The sequence below is a fragment of the Hippopotamus amphibius genome, chromosome 8 (genome assembly GCF_030028045.1).
Source record: "Hippopotamus amphibius kiboko isolate mHipAmp2 chromosome 8, mHipAmp2.hap2, whole genome shotgun sequence".
NCBI lineage: Eukaryota > Metazoa > Chordata > Mammalia > Artiodactyla > Hippopotamidae > Hippopotamus > Hippopotamus amphibius.
Window position 1 is genome coordinate 123,714,211 of NC_080193.1, and position 20,621 is coordinate 123,734,831.

At 39.5% G+C, this 20,621-nt stretch overlaps 1 protein-coding gene across 4 annotated transcripts in view; it reads right to left on the reverse strand.

Moving 5' to 3' along the window:
* The window catches only part of OSBPL6 (oxysterol binding protein like 6), a 194,463-nt gene that overhangs the window by 69,112 nt on the left and 104,730 nt on the right, over positions 1 to 20,621 (reverse strand). For all 4 annotated transcript variants that reach the window (XM_057744653.1, XM_057744652.1, XM_057744651.1 and 1 more), the window contains exon 2: positions 13,850 to 14,107. In XM_057744653.1, the coding sequence (XP_057600636.1) occupies positions 13,850 to 13,951 (102 nt within the window). In that variant the 5' untranslated portion in view covers positions 13,952 to 14,107. The remainder of the gene's footprint in view (positions 1 to 13,849; positions 14,108 to 20,621) is intronic.

The window sequence follows — 20,621 nt, forward strand, 5'->3', positions numbered from 1 at the left end:
TATTAGGGAGGAAAAGTAAGAGGTTCATTCATTTCAAACATTTTATAATATAGTACACATTCAAACTGAGTGAACAATCCAAACCCCAATTGTTGTTGATATTCCACGGCACAGAGAATCATAAAAATGTTTACTAAGATACAGTAAGTAAATGAATATTTTTATTACCACAAATGTATGTATATATTTTACTGAAAAAGTAAAGCATGACTATAAAACTACCAGCTGATACCTATCATTACAAATGTAACTAGCTTCAAAAAACAAGCTATTTCATTCACCTTTCATAATAATGAAACCAAAAGCTCTTAAACAAACTTCTGCAGTATATTGTACATTTGTATATTATTCGAACCTATCATCTACCCAATAATAAAAAGTCAATCCACTACTTTAAGAATGAGCTTCAAATTCATGGTTTTTAAATAAAAGCCAAAAGTATATCCCTGAAGTTATGTAATTTTACACCCAACTACTCATTATTCTTAATGAAATACCTAAGGACTTGGATGTTAAATTTTTAATACTGCAGATATGAAGAAGACAGTTTTCAGCTTTGTCCTACTCAGTCTTGAACTCTAGTCCAACTGGGTGCTCCATGAAAGTAAGAACCAGCTCATCTTCATCTTTGTATCAATCCCACTCCCTTAACCCCTAGCCCAAGGCCCTGCGTACTGTGGCCAGTCAATTTCTAAAATTTTTCAGTATTCTTTGATTAATTTGTAGAGAACAGTCCCTCAGCAATCACTAACACAAGATCAGGTGTAAAAGTGCCTTCCAGCTTCATCTTGGAATTATAAAAATCACAGCTCCGATAGGACAGAAATTTTGAAAATATTTTAAAATAAGGACTTAACTTTTAAAATGGAAGCATCTAGTGCTACAACTGGTCAATGGAGGACACAAAAAATGTAATGTGGCAACATCTTCAGTAACAAAAATTAAGTCTTTACATTTCCTTGAAGATCATAATTTGTGCTATACTACTTCTTTGGACTTTTCTTCACAAGCTGGCTATTTTCATATTATTTCACGGTAACTTGGAAACACATGCCATGTACCTTCAAGGTGTTATACATGTTATATAAGCAGGTTAAATAAAGGGTTACATAAACCTGTTAATTATTCTTTTAAAATCAAGTTTCCTTTCAAATATTAAAATTACAACGTAATTGCCAGGTCAGTGTTTTTCCTTTAAGACTTTTTTTTTTCCTAGAGCATTCTTAATTCCACAACAAAATTAAGAGGAAGGTACAGAGATTTTCCATTTACCCTTTGCCCCCACACATGCATAGCTCTCCCCCATTATCAATACCTCCGACCAGTGTGGTACCATCTGTGACAACCGATGAACTTAGGTTCATTTCAGGTCAGTTTTTTAAGGAACTTAGAACACACAGAGAAGGTGGAAGTACTCAACCATCCTCTGCTTTCCCTGCTCAGAGAGAACGGATGCATACTTAGCTTAAAACCAGGACTCTAGCACACATATTTCACTGCAGCTCTTTAATTTGGTAAAAGTTTGTTCCCTGGGTAGCATCTGCTGATCTCAACACCTCCTGAGCAGCAAGCAGAAATCTGCGAACGTGACTACGGTTTGGTTTACGTGGTATCAAAGATGTGGGTAAACAGACAGACAATGAGACAGTTAATAATAGCTGAATAGTTCAATCGCAACTCCTGCAGAGAGAAACGTGACTCTCAAAATAAAAGTCCACAGAACTGCTGAATGGGTCTCTTGGTTTGTCCGGCCCGTCGTTTACTTTAATTTCATTTTAGAGATGTAAAATAACTGCTGGAAATATTTTAGGTTGTGGCTACTGATTTCTGTATAGACTCACTTTTCATACAAATTTAAGACAGTAATAAGGAGAACTGGATGTTAATGCCATTGAAATTGTTGGTCTAATTATTTTATCTAAGCTATTTTTCTATTCATGAATTATATAAAATATTTCCAAAGAAAAATATCCAAAATGATTTATAAACTTATAAAGTATTTTCTTATTCAAGCTTCTGGCTGTTAGGCTTGTCTCTCTTCTAGTTCTACCTAATTTTGACACAGCAACACTATTTCAGTTGATACTAGTAACCTTTATAGTGTTGATGGCAGTGGTGATAGTTAATACTTAGTGCTTTCTATATCCTTGTCTCCATGCTCTACATGGATTATTTCATTTCATCTTCATAAAAACCCTTTAAATAATGACTATTAAATTTATTTTATGGTTGATTGAGCAGAGAGAGGCACGGTGAGGTTCATGACACAGGGTCAGTAAGTACTGGAGTTGGAATGGAAATCATCAAGATTCTCCTCCGGACTCCAAGCTTTTAAATACTGCCCTCTGCTAAAGTTAAAACTAACGTTAGATGACAAAAAATTACAGCAATTTCAAGCAGTGTTTAATCTCAAGACTAACTGAACACATCTACCACAACCTTTCATGGAAACAGAGGGGCAGAAATAAGAAAAACAAACAAACAAAAAAGGTTACAGCACTCTTAAATATGGTACAACCTTGAGGTTTGTTTCCACGTTTCAAGAACTAAGAGCAAGGCAGCTAGCTTTTACTTGAGGAATGTAGTGGCTGATGCAGAGAAAAGAACGAGTTTTGCAGTTACACAGACAAGCATACCAACCCTCACACTGCTATTTACCACGTGCCTTGGGCAAATTATGAAATTTTCTTAGCCTCAGTGTTTTGCATCTGTAAAATGGGGATGTTAATGTCTACCTTAGAAGACACTGCAAGTCACTGAGTTGGCACCCAGTGTACAGACAGTGCTGCCTATGGGCTGGCACACAGCAGGCACTCCAAAAATGGCAGCTAACAGCTCAGTTATAAATGCTGTGAGAATACATGTTTAGGAATCTTGTGCATTCTTATTTCCACAGCAAGATGTGTTCAAACACCCTGCAGGTGTATGACACCTGGGTGCCCTTTTGAAAGCAAAGCATCCATACCTGACATGGCCATTACGTTACTTGGTCAATCTAGCAACCGTGGTCAGCATCACGTCACGACCAGAGCATCAGAATTTACTGAGAAAACTGACAAAGTGAGTGGGGACAGATGCCCTAGATACTTGCCAGAGGGAAAGCAACAGCAATGGATGGCAGTGCACATTCTGCACCCTTCTGAAAGTCTACCGTAAAAGAGGTGCACAGACTTGCCTGCTGCCTTCTTAGTAAGGTCCTTCACAGACTATTTTTATTATTTTTGGAATAGCATAAAATATTAAAAATCACCAAAGACTGAAGGCCAAGACGGCCAAGACTGAAGAAGTAGTAATTCTACTACTTTCTCTATAGTAACAATTATCTTGCTCTCACTGAAAGATGGCAGAATTGCATTAATAATAAATCTCCATATAAGCACCACTAAAATGAATGAAAGTAGAAAATTTTAGAAATAGTGGCTGGGCAAATTCCACACAGCACACCTGGGAAACCCTGAAGGGAGAACCAGCAGTCATCACATTCTTGACTCTTCCTGCACAGAAACACAAAACTCGTTAAGAATCAACAACTATGGCCCCACATGGAAGCGGTCTGTTGTTGGAAACCCTGCATTGTAAGAAATACAATCAGGATCCGTCAAGTGGTCCACTTACAGCCAAGAGCAGTTCAGCAATCTTGACTATGAAGTGGGAAAAGGCATATGAATAAACAGCTCTTTAATTCCCATGGTTGCCTTTCAGTAACACTAGAACCAGAACTTACCTGCGGGCTTGCTCCGTATCTGTACCCACAAATGTGCAACAAAACTACTGAAAACCCCAGCAAGTAAGACCATACTTCATCACAGCAATTATAATTGAATGGCAATAAAAGGGACATATTACTAAGCCACTTCAAGAACAAAGGCTTTGGAATATGTAGAGTTAATAGGAAAGGCAGGAGAACAGTTCTGTATGGCTCAAAAAGGACACTAAAGTTAATTTGTAATTTTCTACAAGGCTATTATTAAAATAACCCAGAACAGATAAAAGTTTTCAGTATGACAATCACTCCCATGATTTGGATAATAATACAAGAAAAAAATCATATATAACATTTATGTATGTATATTTGAGGCAGAGTTGGTTTGTTTTGATTATCCTTGTAAACTCAGAGCAGATATATCTATGATTTGCCTATTTGCTGAATGAAAGAATGAACAAATACTTTCTATAATATACACAGTGTCTAAGTTCTCACTTTCTGGAAAACATGCTTAAATTACTAAGAGACATAGATAGTTCAGAGGGCAAAGTGTGGCCCAGGTTCTGCCCTAGCACCTCAAAAAATGGAAAAACTTGCTCTAAGTTTTCCATCTGGCAAATCCTTCATATTCATTTGATTTTAAATCGTATACTTATGAAGTTAAGGCTTACTGTTTTATTATTAAAGTAAATGACATATACTGTATTTACTATATTCTAGTGTTTTAAAGCTACATACATTTGCACATTAACTCATAAAATATGACCTTTAAAAATGTACATTTTTGACTATAGAAGCAATACGAAGCTACTGAAGAAATTTGAGAGGAGGGGACAGAAAAGAAAAAAAGAAATTAAAACCACCCACAACCAGCAAGAAACTCTTCCAATATTTTGATATATTTGCTTTCAGCTTTTTAAATCCAAATATACTCTCAATTCTTAAAAACAAAATTAGAATTACACTGTATTTTCAGTTTAAAAGCTGGGTTTTTTTCATTTAACAATATATAATTTTCCCACAGCTTTAAATATTTTTCTAAAGCATTTTTAACAGCTGTGCAATATTCCACTGTGCGGCTAAGAGATAGGTTATTAAATTAACTCCTTGTTGAATATTAGGTTATTTCTAACTTTTTACACATGATCTTAGCCAAAAGGCTGAGAAGTGATCTAATTTTTTAATACCATAAACATACTTTGACAAACATCTCTGCACAGAAATCTTTACGTGTATCCTTGGTTGTTTCCTTAGAATGCATTTTTTTTAGAAGCTGAGTTACCAGGTTTTATGGCGTGACTTTTTAAAACACTTTAGACACATGCTGCAAAGTTTCCCTCCAGAAAAGTGGAATTAATTAACCTATCTAGCAGTAGTGCATGAGAGTTTCCATTTCCCTGAAGCCTCACCAACACTGGCTATTAGCATCATTACAAAATGTGCCTTTAATGAGGATTCGCGGTAATAAGCCTGGCGCTTTAAAGTATACAACATGCATGGGGCTTTCCTTTACTTTTGTGACTATTTTAATCACAGCCTAGGAGAGTTTCTGTGAATACTAGGCAGAGGGATGGTAAAATTTTCTATTTGTCCAAGTTGAAAATCAAATCAAGCAGTTTTGAAGACTTAAGGTCCTTTGGGATGATGTTTTTATAGTCCTAACGAAACATCTGAAAATGTACTCTGTAAGAGCGATGATGTTCGATCCTGGGTAAATAACAGTCTCCTGGGGAAGCATCTATAAATAACAGATTCCCAGACCTCGTCAACGACCTACGAATGGGACCCTCTGGGGTTCATAACTGATTATACTGTGGTTCCCTCCGTTCGGTGTTACGCCTAAGAACGCAACCAGCAGTGTTCGTCTTGGCTCTGACAGACGGACTTGCTGCTGTAAACATACTATCCCAAACCAGCCAGCTCAAGGTAATAAGATAACTTCTTAAGTGAGAAACTAAAGCAGGCCAAGAGAACCAAAGTGTTCTAGCAAACACACCAGGGCAAGCAGCGAACAAATTCTTTCTCAGATGATGCCGAGTTTCAAATCACTTGTGGGGTAATGGGTGTCTGAGTGCCAGGTGGCAAATGTCCTTCCAGTGGTCTCAACTTCAGCACACTTGACATGAACCGAACACATACTGTAAACACCAAGCAGCAGTGACAGCGATCTCCAAGTGGTGGGGATGGCAAGAAATCTGTGGGGCAGCTCATTTCGTTTCGTAGAAAAGGCTAATTGCAGTTTTCAGTAAACAAATAAATGATCAGAACTTCTCATTCCAAAAGCAAAACATGTGGTGAAAGTACAGAAAATGTAAAATTCAGGAAAGCACAAAGAACATAAAATTCACCTTTGATACCAGTACTTCACAATAATTATTAACGTTTTCGTCTATGTATCTTCTGGTCTATTGTTTCCCAGGGCAATGAGGATGTGAAAAATCACTGTTATTGGTGAGGGAAAAACATGAGGAGATAACACCTAACTCAAAAATAATTGACAAATGCTGCCTTACAAAATTCACTCAGACAAGTATAGAAGGCCCTTCCCCTAGACATTTCAGCTCGCAAACCTTACCACAGAGCAAACAGTGGAGTGGTCAAGAAAAGGGACTCCAGAATCAGGCTTCCAGGAGCAAACCCTGTCTTAGCTGCTCATTAGCTGTAGCCAAGGCATTTCACCACTTTACGCCGGAGTTTAGTTTTCTGGAAAAGGTGATGATAGTTGAAGCTTCCACAGTGAGGACTCAGGAGGTGTCAGCTATTGCTGGTGTTGCTCTATTATTCATGAACTTTGCCTAATATTTAGACGTTTCAGAACACCCAATTTACAAAATGCACCTAAATCACAAAAGCTGGTCATAGTGTGAGTTTTTGAAAGTAGATATTATTTTCCCATCAACATTGGTCCTGAGTCCTAAAAGTTAGGTTTCTTGGGATGTGTGGAATCCCCAAAGGGCTAAATTAGAAGCAAGTCAGGAGTTTAAACAAACCTAGCACTGAGGGCTTTACTTACCAGCATGTCTCTGGTGGGGACACTGCAGATTTTCAGGTTAGGTTAGTATCTCTCTCTGAAGTGAGAGCTGAGTTCCAGGGTCATTCGGCAAATCCCTGGACGCACTAAATTCCACAGTTTTTCTATTTAGATACTGGCAGATCTCATGTTATGTTCCTCCTCACTGATGAGACTGGCAATGATCTAAATTGGAGGTTAGGGATAAATCAAGAACGCTTGGATTTTTCTCTCTAGAAATGAGAATATTTTTGTTTAAGGAACATTACATCTTTCACAACCCAAAGATGGAAATAGGTGTCATATTCAGAAAATAAAGACCCTATGTTTCACAGCAGCAATTTGGTTATTTCATTGAGCAAAGCTATTTGAAGAAGATGCTTCAGAGGTTCAAATGGAAGAAAAATATTCCAAGTCAGTCCATATATGGTGGGGGATATTTTTATCTCTGTTTGTCCGTTTGTCCAAGAAGAAAACTTGTTGTGAAAACCCTGTACATAGAGTATAGTCACTGGTGAGGAACATTTTTATTTTCTGGTTTTCTAGACGCCTTCTTCACTGATAATGAATGTTGCAAATATAGCAGATGCTGCTGCTATCAGAACTGGGTGGTTACACGGTGGTAAGCCAGCCCAGGTGACATGAGTGCCACTGAATAACGGTTGGGTTGGGGACAGCCTTCACATGTTACCTGTGGATATTAATTCAGTGAGCCACGGTTGGTTTTGTTAATTATTGTTGATAACGTACAGGAAACATTTTTAGATACCCATGTAACTGAAATCTTCTATTAGTTGTAATGATTGACCATAATACTGAATATGTATTTTATTAACAACTTGCAAGAAGATTGACTACCAGCTTCTTATAACTTATTAATAATATTTTTTCCTTAAAAAGTTCTTTATTTTATGATCTCTGAGCTTCTGTCAACTTTAAATCGTTGTAAGGAATATCTGGTGGTTTTTTTTCTTTGACTTCTCATTAAACAAAAAGATTGACTCATTGGAGCATTTACAACGTCTAACGTGGTAGAGCTATAACAATTCACTCTAGTAACAGACACTGTCACCTGGTAATTATGCATCCCAAATCCCAAGTTCTTAGAGCAACAGTATCTGATTTTCTGAAATGACTTGATAATGACACAAATACAAATAACCGCTGGCTCCAAGCAGAGGCCTCCCTGTAAAAAATGTAGATCCTTGGCCTGATCCCAAACTACTGAAACTGTCTCTACAGGGTGGTCCCAGTCTTGTATATTGTAAAAAAAATTCTCTAAAATATGTAATCATACAGGTAATTAGCAAAACAAACAAACAAACAAAATCCAGTCGGCTGGCCATAAACTTAGCCAATTACACAATGTTACTGTAAAAGAAGTATTATGAGAGACTGGGAAACAACAACTCTTATTTTAAAATAGAATTCTCTCCCACCCCACCAATATTTGTAACCTCTGTGCAGAATGCTACCAGTGCTTTGCTTCTGTTTGATAGCACTGCCTTCACAAGCCTCGAGCCATCTGTCCTACCATAACATCACTGACAGCAGCAGGCAGGAGGTTCTGTGCTCTCCTGGTACCTTCCGTCACCTCCAGACCATCCCTCTCCTACTTTCAAAATCCACTGTTCTTGAGAGACTCAGAACTCCCGACTCTGCTTCTTTCTCTCCTTGCTGTCATCTCCCACCTGCACTATTCCTTCACAGCTCCCAAGGCCTCTCCAGCCTGGTTCACAATCTTCCTCTGCAGGCCAACGCCTCATGGGCCATTCAAATATATTCTGAGCCATGTGATATGCCAGGAACTGTAGGAGGTACTAGGGATACATTATTACACAAAAGAAAACTCCCGTTTCCAGGGAGCTTACACTGCAGTGACAGGAATAGAGGAAGAGGATACAAACATAAAGAGACAAATATGTAACATGTCAGGCAGTGGTTAATACTCTGACGGCAAATAAAAGCAGGTAAGTGGACAGTGAGTGATGAGGATACACAGGGGAGAGCAGGAGAAGGATACCCCAAAAGGGTGCTTTTGGAGAACGAGTCAGGTGTGTGAGCACATCTGAGGCTACTTGGAAGAACAGCAAGCTGGTCTGAGGGGGCCCAACATGCAAAGGCCCTGAGGTGGGAGCATGCTCGGTACATCTAAGGAAAATGTGGGGGAGAAGCAAGTGAAGTGGAACGTGGTAGGAGATGGGACCGGAGAGGTATATGCAGACCCAGATTGTGAATGACCTTGTAGACAATGGTCAGCAATTCAAATATTTGGAGAGAGATGGGAAACCACTGGAGACCCTGGAGCAGGTGAGAGGCTTGATCTGAATTAGGTTTTAAAGAGTTCACTCTGACGGCTTTGTAAAAAATGACCTGTCTGTTGGTCAAAGGTAGAAGGAGGGAGAGCAGTTAAAAGACTCTGGCCACAGTATGGGTGAGAAATGAGGTGGCTCAGACCAGGGCAGAGTGGGGAGGAGGAGGGAAGCAGTGGCCAGATTCCAGGGACATCCTGAAGGCAGAACCAATAGGACCTGCTGAGGGCCTGGAAGTGGGGTCTGAGGAAAAGAGAGGCGTCAAGGACGGCTCCTGGTAAGGTTTTGGCCATAAAAGGACAGCTTTGGCCATGAAAGGACAGTGGTGCTGTCTACTGAGATAAGGAGGACTGGGTAGGAGCAGATTTGAGAGGGAAATTAAGAGTTCAGTTTTGGACATGCGACGTTTGAGATGCCTTCTCAACATCCAGGTGGAGATCACCCTTGGTCACTTGAATATTATCGTGGCGGACTTACTGACACCCCGGATCAGGGTTCATCAATTCAAGTGCTCTCAGGTGCCAGGCAGGAGACACAAAGTATTGAAATATAATAAGCAGAGGTAGAGACCGCGGCTGATGAGAGAGTAAATGCCCCATCTAAAGGGGAAGCCGCTCCTGAGCCCAGTCTAGTTGCCACTGGAATCTGGGCCCAGTGTTCATCTTCCCATTTCGATATAGAAAGAAGAATCTGGATTTTCAACAACCAAACCTTAGGGAAATAAAAAAGTTCCATGATCTACCAAATTCAAGAAGTGCTCAGTTAAATCAAGTTCTGGCTGCAGGATTTATCAGTGTCCTTAATTTATTAATTGCAAAAAAAGACAGTGTTTAGCATTTCTTTGATTTACTTGATAGCAGAACCCTCTTTTCATTCCACACTCAAGGGACAAGCATTCTTTGGCACATACTTTGGGAAATGCTGGTTTATGCAAAAGTCCTAGATGTCTAATCAATCTGTTTATTTCCTCTTTGAAAATTTTAGGGAGTATCTTTCTTTTTTTTAATATATATATTTTAATATTTTTAATTAATTAATTAATTAATTAATTTCATTGGCTGTGTTGGGTCTTTGTTGCTGCACACAGGCTTTCTCTGGTTGTGGCGAGTGGGGGCTACTGTTCCTTGTGGTGCGTGGGCTTCTCACTGCAATGGCCTCTCTTGTTGCAGAGCACGGGCTCTAGGCGCGTGGGCTTCAGTAGTTGCGGCACATGGGCTCAATAGTTGTGGCTCACGGAGTCCAGAGCGCAGACTCAATAGTTGTGGCACACGGGCTTAGTTGCTCCGCGGCATGTGGTATCTTCCTGGGGCAGGGATCGAACCCGTGTCCCCTGCATTGGCAGGCAGATTCTTACCCACTGCGCCACCTAGGAAGTCCTAGGGAGTATATTTCTTACAGTTTGAGTCATAGCTGATCACACACACACACACACACACACACACACACACACACAGGCAGATACAGCCAATTTTGTTAGATCTTCTAACATCTAATATCAGACTTGAACAAAGTATAAACGGAGAACAACTAACATCTTCCAGCTTGCTAGGTACTAAGTGGGGCCTTGACCCTGTCGCTGGTGAAAAAACATTTAGTGAAATCACAGGGGCACTGAATCACTTCGTTTCCCATCTCCTCTCCCTCCTTCACCTGTTGCGCTACATAATTTAGTGACAGGAAGGGCAGCCAATTACTACTATGCACTTGACAGATGTTCTTTTTTTAACTTATCTATGAGGAAGGAAGAAGGGAAGAGGACAAATAAATCTGGAATGTAAAATCTGTAATAAAAAGATAAGACTAATATTGTTGCAAGTCTTTGAAAAAATCCTCTAGCTTATATTAAAATATTTGCGGTCCAAGGCTTGTCTCTGAAGAATTAGAGAGCATAGTATATTTAAAAGAGCTCACAATACAGTTGAGGCGATCAGTACCTAAAAAGAGAATATAAAAATGTCAAATATGGTCAAGAAGTTCTATAAATTTCAGAGAAGGGAAAGTTCCACGTGGGCTCGAGTGGCCAGTTACAGTATCACAAGAGCTGGTCCTTGAAGCATAGAGGTATCAGGTTGAGAGGAGGGTGGTGGGAATTCCATGCAGGAAAGACAAGGGCAGAGATGGAGATGAGGCAGTTTTGGGAACCAGGAGCAGACAAAACTGTACAGGTTGGGAGGAAAATGGGACGCTGAGGCTGCATCCAATCATGGTGCTCTCTGGATACTAAGTAAAGAGATCCGGCCTTAATCATGTAGGTAACTGAAGGTCTTTGAAGGGTTTTGAGCATAAGTCTGACAGATTCAGGAAATTCGCTTTGCAGGATCCCAGGTTGAGGTGATGGGAATCTGGGCTAGGCAGCTGACAGTGACTAGAAAGAAATTATGATATCACGAAGGAGGAAATAATCGATAGGACTTGTTAACCTATTGAATGTGGGAGAGCAAAAAAGAAAGGAATGGCCTTGACCCTGGGTCTATGAGAGGATGATTATCCTGACAGCAAACTGATTTATACATACTGATTTAAGGTGACAATGGTACAACTAAGGAGAAATGCCCAATCAAGTAATTAGTGATCTAGGACTAGACCTTGGGAAGGACAGGCAAGTAATGTGCAGTAAGGTACCACTGTATGGTATGTGCTGTGTGCTAGATCCTTTACCCACATGATCAATTTAGGAGAGAAACAGGGATGGACTTTGTGATTGGGCACCATCTACACAGATATCAGTCAAAGCAAGAGAATGGTAACATTCAATGAAGACTACTTCATCACTTTATGTTCCTTCAGTATGAAAACAGCCATCACACAAAAATAGATGCATTACAAAACACTACATCATATTATATCCCAAGATCACTCAAAATTTCTTATTTCCTTAAGTTAATACTGGATTTTAAGAAGTGATGAGACAGGGAGAGAAAAGAACTGTAATTATTCTTCATTCTTCTCTCCCTTGAGGGGGATGAACAGACACAAAACAGGAGGCAGGAAGGAACCAGAGGAGAAAGTATTTGGGAGAGTTTCCACCTGCTGAGATAAAAAAGAATGAAAGTAAACTCTCTCCTTAAAGAACAATAACCGTTTGAACATTGTCTCTTACTTTTCTAGAATTCATTATCAATTCACGGACACGCTTCTTCATTCACATCATAAAACTTTCCATCCACAAGCCAGCCAGGAGTCACACATTCCACCTTCACACTTCCTCTGGCAGACCAGGGTCTCAGTTCCTCCCTGTTGTTTTGCTTGCTTGCCCCGGAGCTCAGGTGCAAAGGCAGCTCAACAATGCCTGACAGATGTTTCTGTAGCAGTCAGCAGTCTTTTCCATTTGCCATAATTCTCCAGGGTGAGGGGGGTCCATCCCTTCCTCCTCTCAGCAGCCAGAAAGGCCATGCTGCTTAAAATGTCTCTCCATTTAAATGCCCAGGGCCAGGGAAAAATGGAGAAGCCATAACAAGAAAGGACAGAGAGGCAAGTGAAGGGTAGAGTGAAATTGCAAACTTAGAAAGCATCTCAGCATGCAGTAGTAATTTAATATAACTGTGTTTTCATTCATTGTATTCTTACTTTTAATTCTAAAAATGTAATGCAATAAACATTATAACTGTATGTGATCACAGATTTAGTTAATGGTATAACTGCTTCTAATGAATAGAATGCAGATGTCCTCTTTGAATTCTACTAAAAAAAAAAAACAACCCAGTGTCAAAAATTCCCCGGGATAGAAATATCTGCTTTAGAATCTGTGAAAGATATACACACGAAGATACCGTGATTCTTACAGATTTCCCTGCAATCTCTTGCTAGAAATAGGAGAGGGAGTTCTGAGAGGGTTTGTAGACTAAGGGTTCCCTAAGGAACACCCCCGAAGTGCATTTCCACAATCCAAAAGAATGAATTCTTATGTGGAACTGGTTGTCTCAAGACCCAAGTCCGTACTATGAAATATCAGATAACTGATGTGTATACTCCTAGAAACCAGGCAATATACTTTCAACATATAAAATGGGGGGAGAGGGGACTCTGCAAGAATGCTCACTAATTGAATGTCCCCCCAAAGGGAAGTTTTCATAAAAAATTAACATCAGCTTATTGTGCACTTCCAGTTACACAAGAAATTCTATCCCAGTGTTATAATGGCAAATGAAACATTCAGACGCGTGCTGGGCAAAACAACCACCTGTTTTGATAATGAAGAGAATTCAGATGCCTAATCCCCACACAACCTTGACTGTAGAACAGGCACTGAAGTGGTAATAAAGTAACTCTGTAAACAAAAATAATTTACAGAATGGGCTCAATGGGATAATTTAGCACCAATAACTTACCTTCTCTCTTGATTTTAATTCCCTTAACTCCCTGATTCTACAGTTTTATTTATAACCTCATTCCTGAATCTGACTGTTACCAGATTCCATGAAATTCCAAACAGAAGTTAGTGCTTGGCAGACCAGTGAGAGACCTGTAGGAAGAAGACTGTTCAGATCCCTTCCCACCTCCACGAATGAAGAAGGAAGAGCAGAACATTCACGTTCCAGAAGCTGCCTCCAGCCTCCAGCTACAGATGTGAGGAGAACACGGCAGGGCTTCACGTAGCTACCCTCCCTGTGGTTTGTACCCTGAAAAAGGCTTCTAAATCACAGAAAAGCATGAGCAGAACCTTCATGACATCATCAGGCAGATCTACAGAAAACAGTGAGGTTTCCTGTGGAATAAAAATCTTCACAACAAAAATTTCGGACTTCATCAGCAATCCCATCATATCCTAATGGTACTATAGTTGCACAAAATACCAAAATGCACTTGATACTGTTACCTTACCTGCCTACTGTCCCTCTGAGAGGACGTCGAAGAGGAGGCACTTCTGTGGGTGGGGGTGGACGTTTTGTGAGCAGGCGATATGCCCTTCTCGTCTGAACTCATAGCTGCAGTCTGAGTCTAGCTGTGGGCACTGAAGACCATCCCAGTCGTGTCTCAAATTCACAGACAAAGAGGCAGATGATTTTTCAGCTTTAGTCCATTTCATGAATCAGGTTTGACTAGAAAACGTGAGGCAAATACTGAGAGCATCCAAAACACCTAAGAGCAAAATGAACAAACAAAAAAAACCTCATGTAAATGATTTAAAAACCATTACATTAAAAATCATTTTATCTAGGAAACAGTACTAAAATGTGAGAGGAAGAACTCTGACACATTATAAAATACTATTTCTTCTTCTAGATTTTAATGTAGAGGATAAAACTGTTGGTATGTAATGAAAGTCTGTCAACATGGAAAACAGGAAGACACCATACGCTAAAGTGATAGCCTTCCTTTGAATTCTCATTGTTTCAAAGCAGGTTACAATGCTCTGTTCTGGACCCTCGTGCCAAAGTATACCAGTTTCTTCCCTTGAAATGTAATTTCCGCTGCTCAATGGATTATAATAAGAGCTCTGTCCATGCTTGTCATCAGTTTCGTTCAGTCATGTCATGTATGTGGTGGTTAAATCCAACACAAAGCAGGCAGTGACTAAAGGCAAAAGAGTTGCTGCGTTTTGTGCATCCTATGATCCAGCATTCAGGGAGGATCAAGGAACACACTTATGCATAGTTATTGGTACTTCAAGACCGCAGCACACCTACAAATGACTCTCAACAACCAACAGGCTCACAAGCATCTACAGACTGACTGGCATGTCCCCAGACTGCGGTAATGAAGTTGCTTCACTTATCCACAGCCAAGAACCACTCCATTTTTCATTTGGATTCATATAAGGAAAGTCTGGATTGTAACTACTAGGGCTAAAGACTTGTCCCCAAGAGAAGCACTGCTCAATTGGCAACCCAGGTTGCTAGAAAAAAAAATGTTTTAAAGGTAAGCATGATAGTGTAAGAAGAAAAGCTTACACAAGAAACAATCTGTGTCCCAAAAGACTGACAACTAAAGTGAACTTGTCCTCTTCTAAGAAGGTGGAAGGCCAAGTTCCAGGCCCAATCTTAATCAAAATACCTTGAAGGAAGCATAGAGCCCTTGGATAAGTACTTGAGCACAAATTAGAAAAGAAAGCTGCTGGTGATGAAGAGAAATCGATCTTTAGGCCAAAGAAAAGTGAGACCTAAACTTTTCAGTCCAGAGGGAGAGACAGTGAAATAAAACAAAAAAGGATGAAGATGCATGGTGTATTACGAGGACACATGGCGAGGGGAACTCACTGTGTCTGGAAGTCAGAGGTATCCCTGGGCAAGTGGGTTTGAGCTGAGATCTGAAGGATAAAAAGGAGTTAACCAGGCGTCTGGGTGTCCAGCTAGGCCTGATCAAGGGATTCATGCTGGTCAATACGATCAGAGCACAGAGAGACAGACATAACAGCCAAAGAAAGGCAGAGCTCAGTTTCTGCAGGGCCTTGTAGTCTATGTTCAGCATTTTGATTTTTATCATAAGCATAGGAGGCCCTACAGAGGGGAGGTATAACCAGATGTGCGTGTTTAAAAGATCACTTTGGCAGCCATGCGGAGCACCAAGCTGGGGAAGAAAGAAGATAAGGGAAGGCCTGATCGGGAAACGAGATGATGAACTAAAGAGCACCTAGGTCTGTCAGTTGTGACTGGATATGCAGGAGGAAAAGGTGGTGTTGGGGATGACTCCCAGCGAGAGCCGGCCAAAGAAAATCCAGCACTGGCAGCAGGTCATGAGTATGGTTTCAGACGTGTTAACTCTGAGACACAACAGAGGCATTCCGATGGGGACAAACACGTGGAAAGGTAGACCTGCAGCGCAGAGAAATTTAGGCTGGAGACAAATGTTTAATAGATTATGTTAATACAAATGTATCGAGTGATTTATGTGTAGAATATGTAAACGCTGCAAGTAAATTAAATTGTATACAGGCCTATATATTTTTAAAATCTTCAGCATTATGTTAATGGATTATGTGACCCCAAATATAATCAGGATTTTAATGGTCAACTGGTTACTCGAAAGAACAATCCCAGTAATTAAAAAGCAAATGACTATAAACTGGGAAAATTGGACTTCCCAGTGAATAGAACTTGTAATCCTTTCATAAGATTTTGATATCATTGTCACCACAGGAAAAATGAAAGCTACTTATTCCCCAAATTGGAAGACTTTCTCTTGAAACAAAACTCGTGCTTGGGCTAATAGAAATGTAAGGAGCTGTGGAGCTCTTTCTTTGGCTTGCGATCAGGTTTTGTTTAGTACTGGCAAGAGGCAGTAATAAGCCGACACTCACTAGATGATCGGCTAATCCTTGTGTTTTATGAAGGTAGTCTAAGAAGTGTAAGTAAAGTTTCTCAAGCCAAGCTCTGGTGCCAGCAAACAGAAAGCAAGAACACTGCTCAAATTCTTGATGTGAAGTACTCTGCTTTCTGGTCCATGATGCTTTACAGGTAGATGCTGATACTTGAGCTAAAAGTATGGAGGTTCTGTGCTGTGCTCAAGTGCCCCCAGGGATGACACTGAGGCAACCAAACTCATTCAACTCTTATCTATTTGGAAGCAAATTTAATCCAAGCTACATCAGGGGCCAACATTTCCTCTGATGTACTTTTTTTTCCCCCAACAGCATCCAACTGCACTTTCCTCATTAACATCAATGCTAACACCCTGGTTTTTGTTTTAATTTAAAATGATATTTTCAGGGTAACTTGTCTTTGAAGAAAGGGCAGCATTTTGGTTGAATTATAATTATGAATATCATGAATAATGTTTCTGTTATTTTTTAAAATCTTTTTTAACAAAAAAAGTTTCAGGTACCTAATATAAGGTTGAATGAGATGACCTTTAAAGATCATTCCAATCTGATTAAAAATCGTGTCTGATTCACTGCTCTATTTCAAAAAGTAAGTCTAAACTCTGTTAGTAGGTTGCATCTATTTATTCTTTATTCCTAGAGTGTAAGAATTGCTTTGACATTTAAAAAAATACTTATTTCATCTCTGTCAAAGCACATTTTCAGAAATAGCCTAAACAAAATTCTAAACCTATTTAAGACCATAGATTTTAAAGTCAACACCAACAGAATTCCTATTCCCAATGAGAAAAGTATTGTGGCTGAAAATAACAGCAGTATGAGAACCTAACATCTAATCTTCCTGTCTCGTTCCTCCTTCACATCTGTGGGACCACTACAATTGTTTCTAAGTGCTGTAACAGTTGCATTTACACTGAGTGACATAAAATTCAGATTTACAACCTACGGACCTAACTAAAGCAAAAGGTGGCAGGGAAGACTTCTAGAACTTGCTGTTTACAGGCATCATACATTGTGTGTGTTCAGAAAAACACTTGAAACTGGGGACTACTTCGCCTGGGTTAAGTTGTGATGTAGTAACACACAACTCCAAAATCTCAAGGGCTTACAAGAGAGGTTAATTTCTTACCCATTTATGTGTCCTTTACAGGTCAGCTGCTGCCCTACTCTATATCCTATTCATTCCAGGCCAAAGGAGCAACCCCCATGTGAAAGAGGAAAAGAGCTACGGCAGGACCATTAGACAGTTCTTAGTTAGAGCTTTTGCTTCTAGACGGCACATGCTACTCACACTCACATTTTATTGGCCAAAGCAAGTCACATGGGCAAACTGAAGTCTATGAGGCATGAAAGTATAATCCTCCCAGAGGAAGAGGTAGTGATTACTTGGGCGCAATAAGATGATATACTATATTTACCACAGGAAAAGATTAAACGTACAGATGAAAATATTTAAACTGACTCTAGTTTCATCAACTAGAAATAATCCTGGTTAACATTTTGGTTATACTTTAACCAAAGAAGAAGAATAATGTCCATACTATCTGCAATATCTTTCTTCAATCAGCAACACATTAGTAGCAGCCTTCCTTATAAACAAAACAACTTTAGTATCACCATTCTTAATCACTATGTATAAGGCCACCGCACGGATATAGCACAATACACCTGACCATTCTTCTAGTGGGACGTTTACATTGTCTTCGGTCTATCCTGAAACAATGAGATTTATCACAGAAGAGTTCATGATAATTATATATTCACTTTTGATTATTGTAAAATGACCCTCTTTGTTTACTTCATTGTTTTTTTGCATTTGCTATCACCTGCTTTCTTTCTGTTGTAATTAATGAAATTTTGCCAATGCTTTTACCTTTAAACTTTCTATTTCTACTCTTTTGTATTATGTGTCCCTCTAGTAATGATCATGTTGGGTTGTTAAAAAAAAATCTAACTTTAGTAAAGTTTTCTCCATTTTCATTTACTGTTTAATAAGTTGGCCTTACCCCTGCCATACCATTTTACACTTTCTATTTTTTGGTTCTTCTTTGTTTCCTTTGATGCTTGATGGCTTTTCCTGTATAATCTGCCTTTCCTTATAACACTGATTTTTACATGGTTTTCATTGACTTTTATATTTCCCATTAATTTGGAACATACACTTCCCCTTTCAAGTTCTATTTATGTTCTCCTTCAAGTTTCTCTAAATCATGCTGGAACCTGGAGTCTGTAAGTGACAGAGTCAAGAGTAAAATGGTATCTTTCAAGCCTTCACTTGCAATATAAGCCTCCCCTCCACCTGCCAAAAAAAAAAATAAAAAATTTCTCCTCTCAGTCCTCCTATCAACTTGGTGATTTGATCTGGAGTTTTGCAGAATTACACCTAGGATTCCTAAGCAATAGAGAGGAGCTGATAGACTTTTTCTGTTTGTGGCCAAGTGAGACCTCTAAGTACGGGGACAGACTACGAAAAGCAGAGACTTTGCTGCCCTTTTCAAGCAGAAAAGCCTTTCTGTCCTTCTCGAGTGCAGCTGAACTTTGTCATAATCAGGACCTGGCTAGACTGTCCTCAATTTGAGATATCATAGAATTGGGTCTAGTCCTCCACAGTTTTGACATTAGATTCTTAGTGTTTGGGTTATTGATAGTTTGCCTTTTCCAAAATTTGCATCACAAATACACAAATTTGCATCACAGATATTTACAGAGAATTAGGAGTAGCCACATTAGATAATCTTAGACACCAGTCACCTGGGGCAGGACTTTCCCATCAACTGACCTTATCAACACAAATGTCATTATACTGCTGGGTGGAATAAATTAGTTTTCTATCAAGATCATCACCAGAGCAATGAATGCCTGTTGTCATTATGTATTAAAGTTTTTTCCCCTTAAATAGAAAGGGTAGGAAATCTTTTTATTTCTAAGGTCATTAATCCACAGATGAGAAAAAGAAAATGAAGGACTGATTTCAAGAAGGTAAGCTGGAGACTTCCAGGAAAGATGGCAGTGTAAGATCTGATAAGGACTTTCCTAGAAAATGACTAAACAGAAGGGACTAAAAGGATTAAAAAAAAAAAGAAAGCAAAAGATCATTCGTACTTACTCCAGGGAACAGTGGCTACCACACGCCATAAAATCTAAGGAATCACTTCATTCAAGACCAAACCAGGATGCATGAAACCAACACATGACTCCCCTTCTCAAGACAGTGTAGTGGTGTTATAGGAAGAAAGTCTGGGAAGCTCTACCAGTTTCCTCCAAACTGGAAAGACAGGTGGCAAGAGGCATGGGGAAAAGGGTGGCCACACATTAATATCTTTTAGAGGCCATGGAGGCACAGCTCGCTTGGCACGGCACGTCCACAGGTACCTTGCCCTTTGCTGCCTTCTTTAATCTTGGCTTCAGAGGAGCAGCATGGACACGTCCCAGAGCCCCCTCAAAAATACAGCCTCTAATCCCCGAGCTGGCCTCTGGTGTAGTCATTTACAAAACTAAGGAGGAAACCTTACATGGAGACAAGTTCTCTGATTGTGACCAAGACTCTAATCCCTGCCCACACTCTTTAGGCTCTTCATAATAAGTAAATGAATAAGACAAACCTATGTTCTATATAACCTAGCCCTTCAAGGTGAATTTTTAGACGATTTGAACGCTAACCAAGTAAACATGAAGGGAGCCAAGGATAATTGGCACAAATAATCTTCTGACAAAGAGCAGCTTTTACACAAAGTATATTAAAAAAAAAAAGTATGTGTATGAGACTATGAAAAATTATTCCCCCAATAGGAGAGAAAATTATGTGCAAGAGACAGACAGAGGGTTTATTTGGAATGTTAATTCCAGCAAAAAAGAGAGGAAGCTTTAGAGCACAACTGCTTTACACTTTCACAACACTTTTTTTGAAAAAATGGAGTCTCTGAATAAGAGATAAGACAGGCTCAGATGCAATGGGAACTGGCAAAGGTAAGAAATTAAGGAAACATAAAATGACACCATAATTAAAATGCAATAATTAAAACATTAATGAAGGACAGAAAGATTCTGCAGAAAAAAATCCAGTCCATAGATTAGAGGAAATTCCCTGGTGGTCCAGTGGTTAGGACTCGGTGCTTTCACTGTGGGGGCCTGGATTTGATCGCTGGTTGCAGAATTAAGATCCCACATGCCATGTGGTGCAGCAAAACAAAACAAAACAACAACAACAACAAAGTAATTTAAAAAATAGATGAGAAAGATAAAGTTGAGGAAATCAACTTTCAAATAGAAAAAAGGGCAGGAAAAAGTTACAGACGACTTTTTATCAGTAGCAGCCTGGAGCTACTGATACTGATG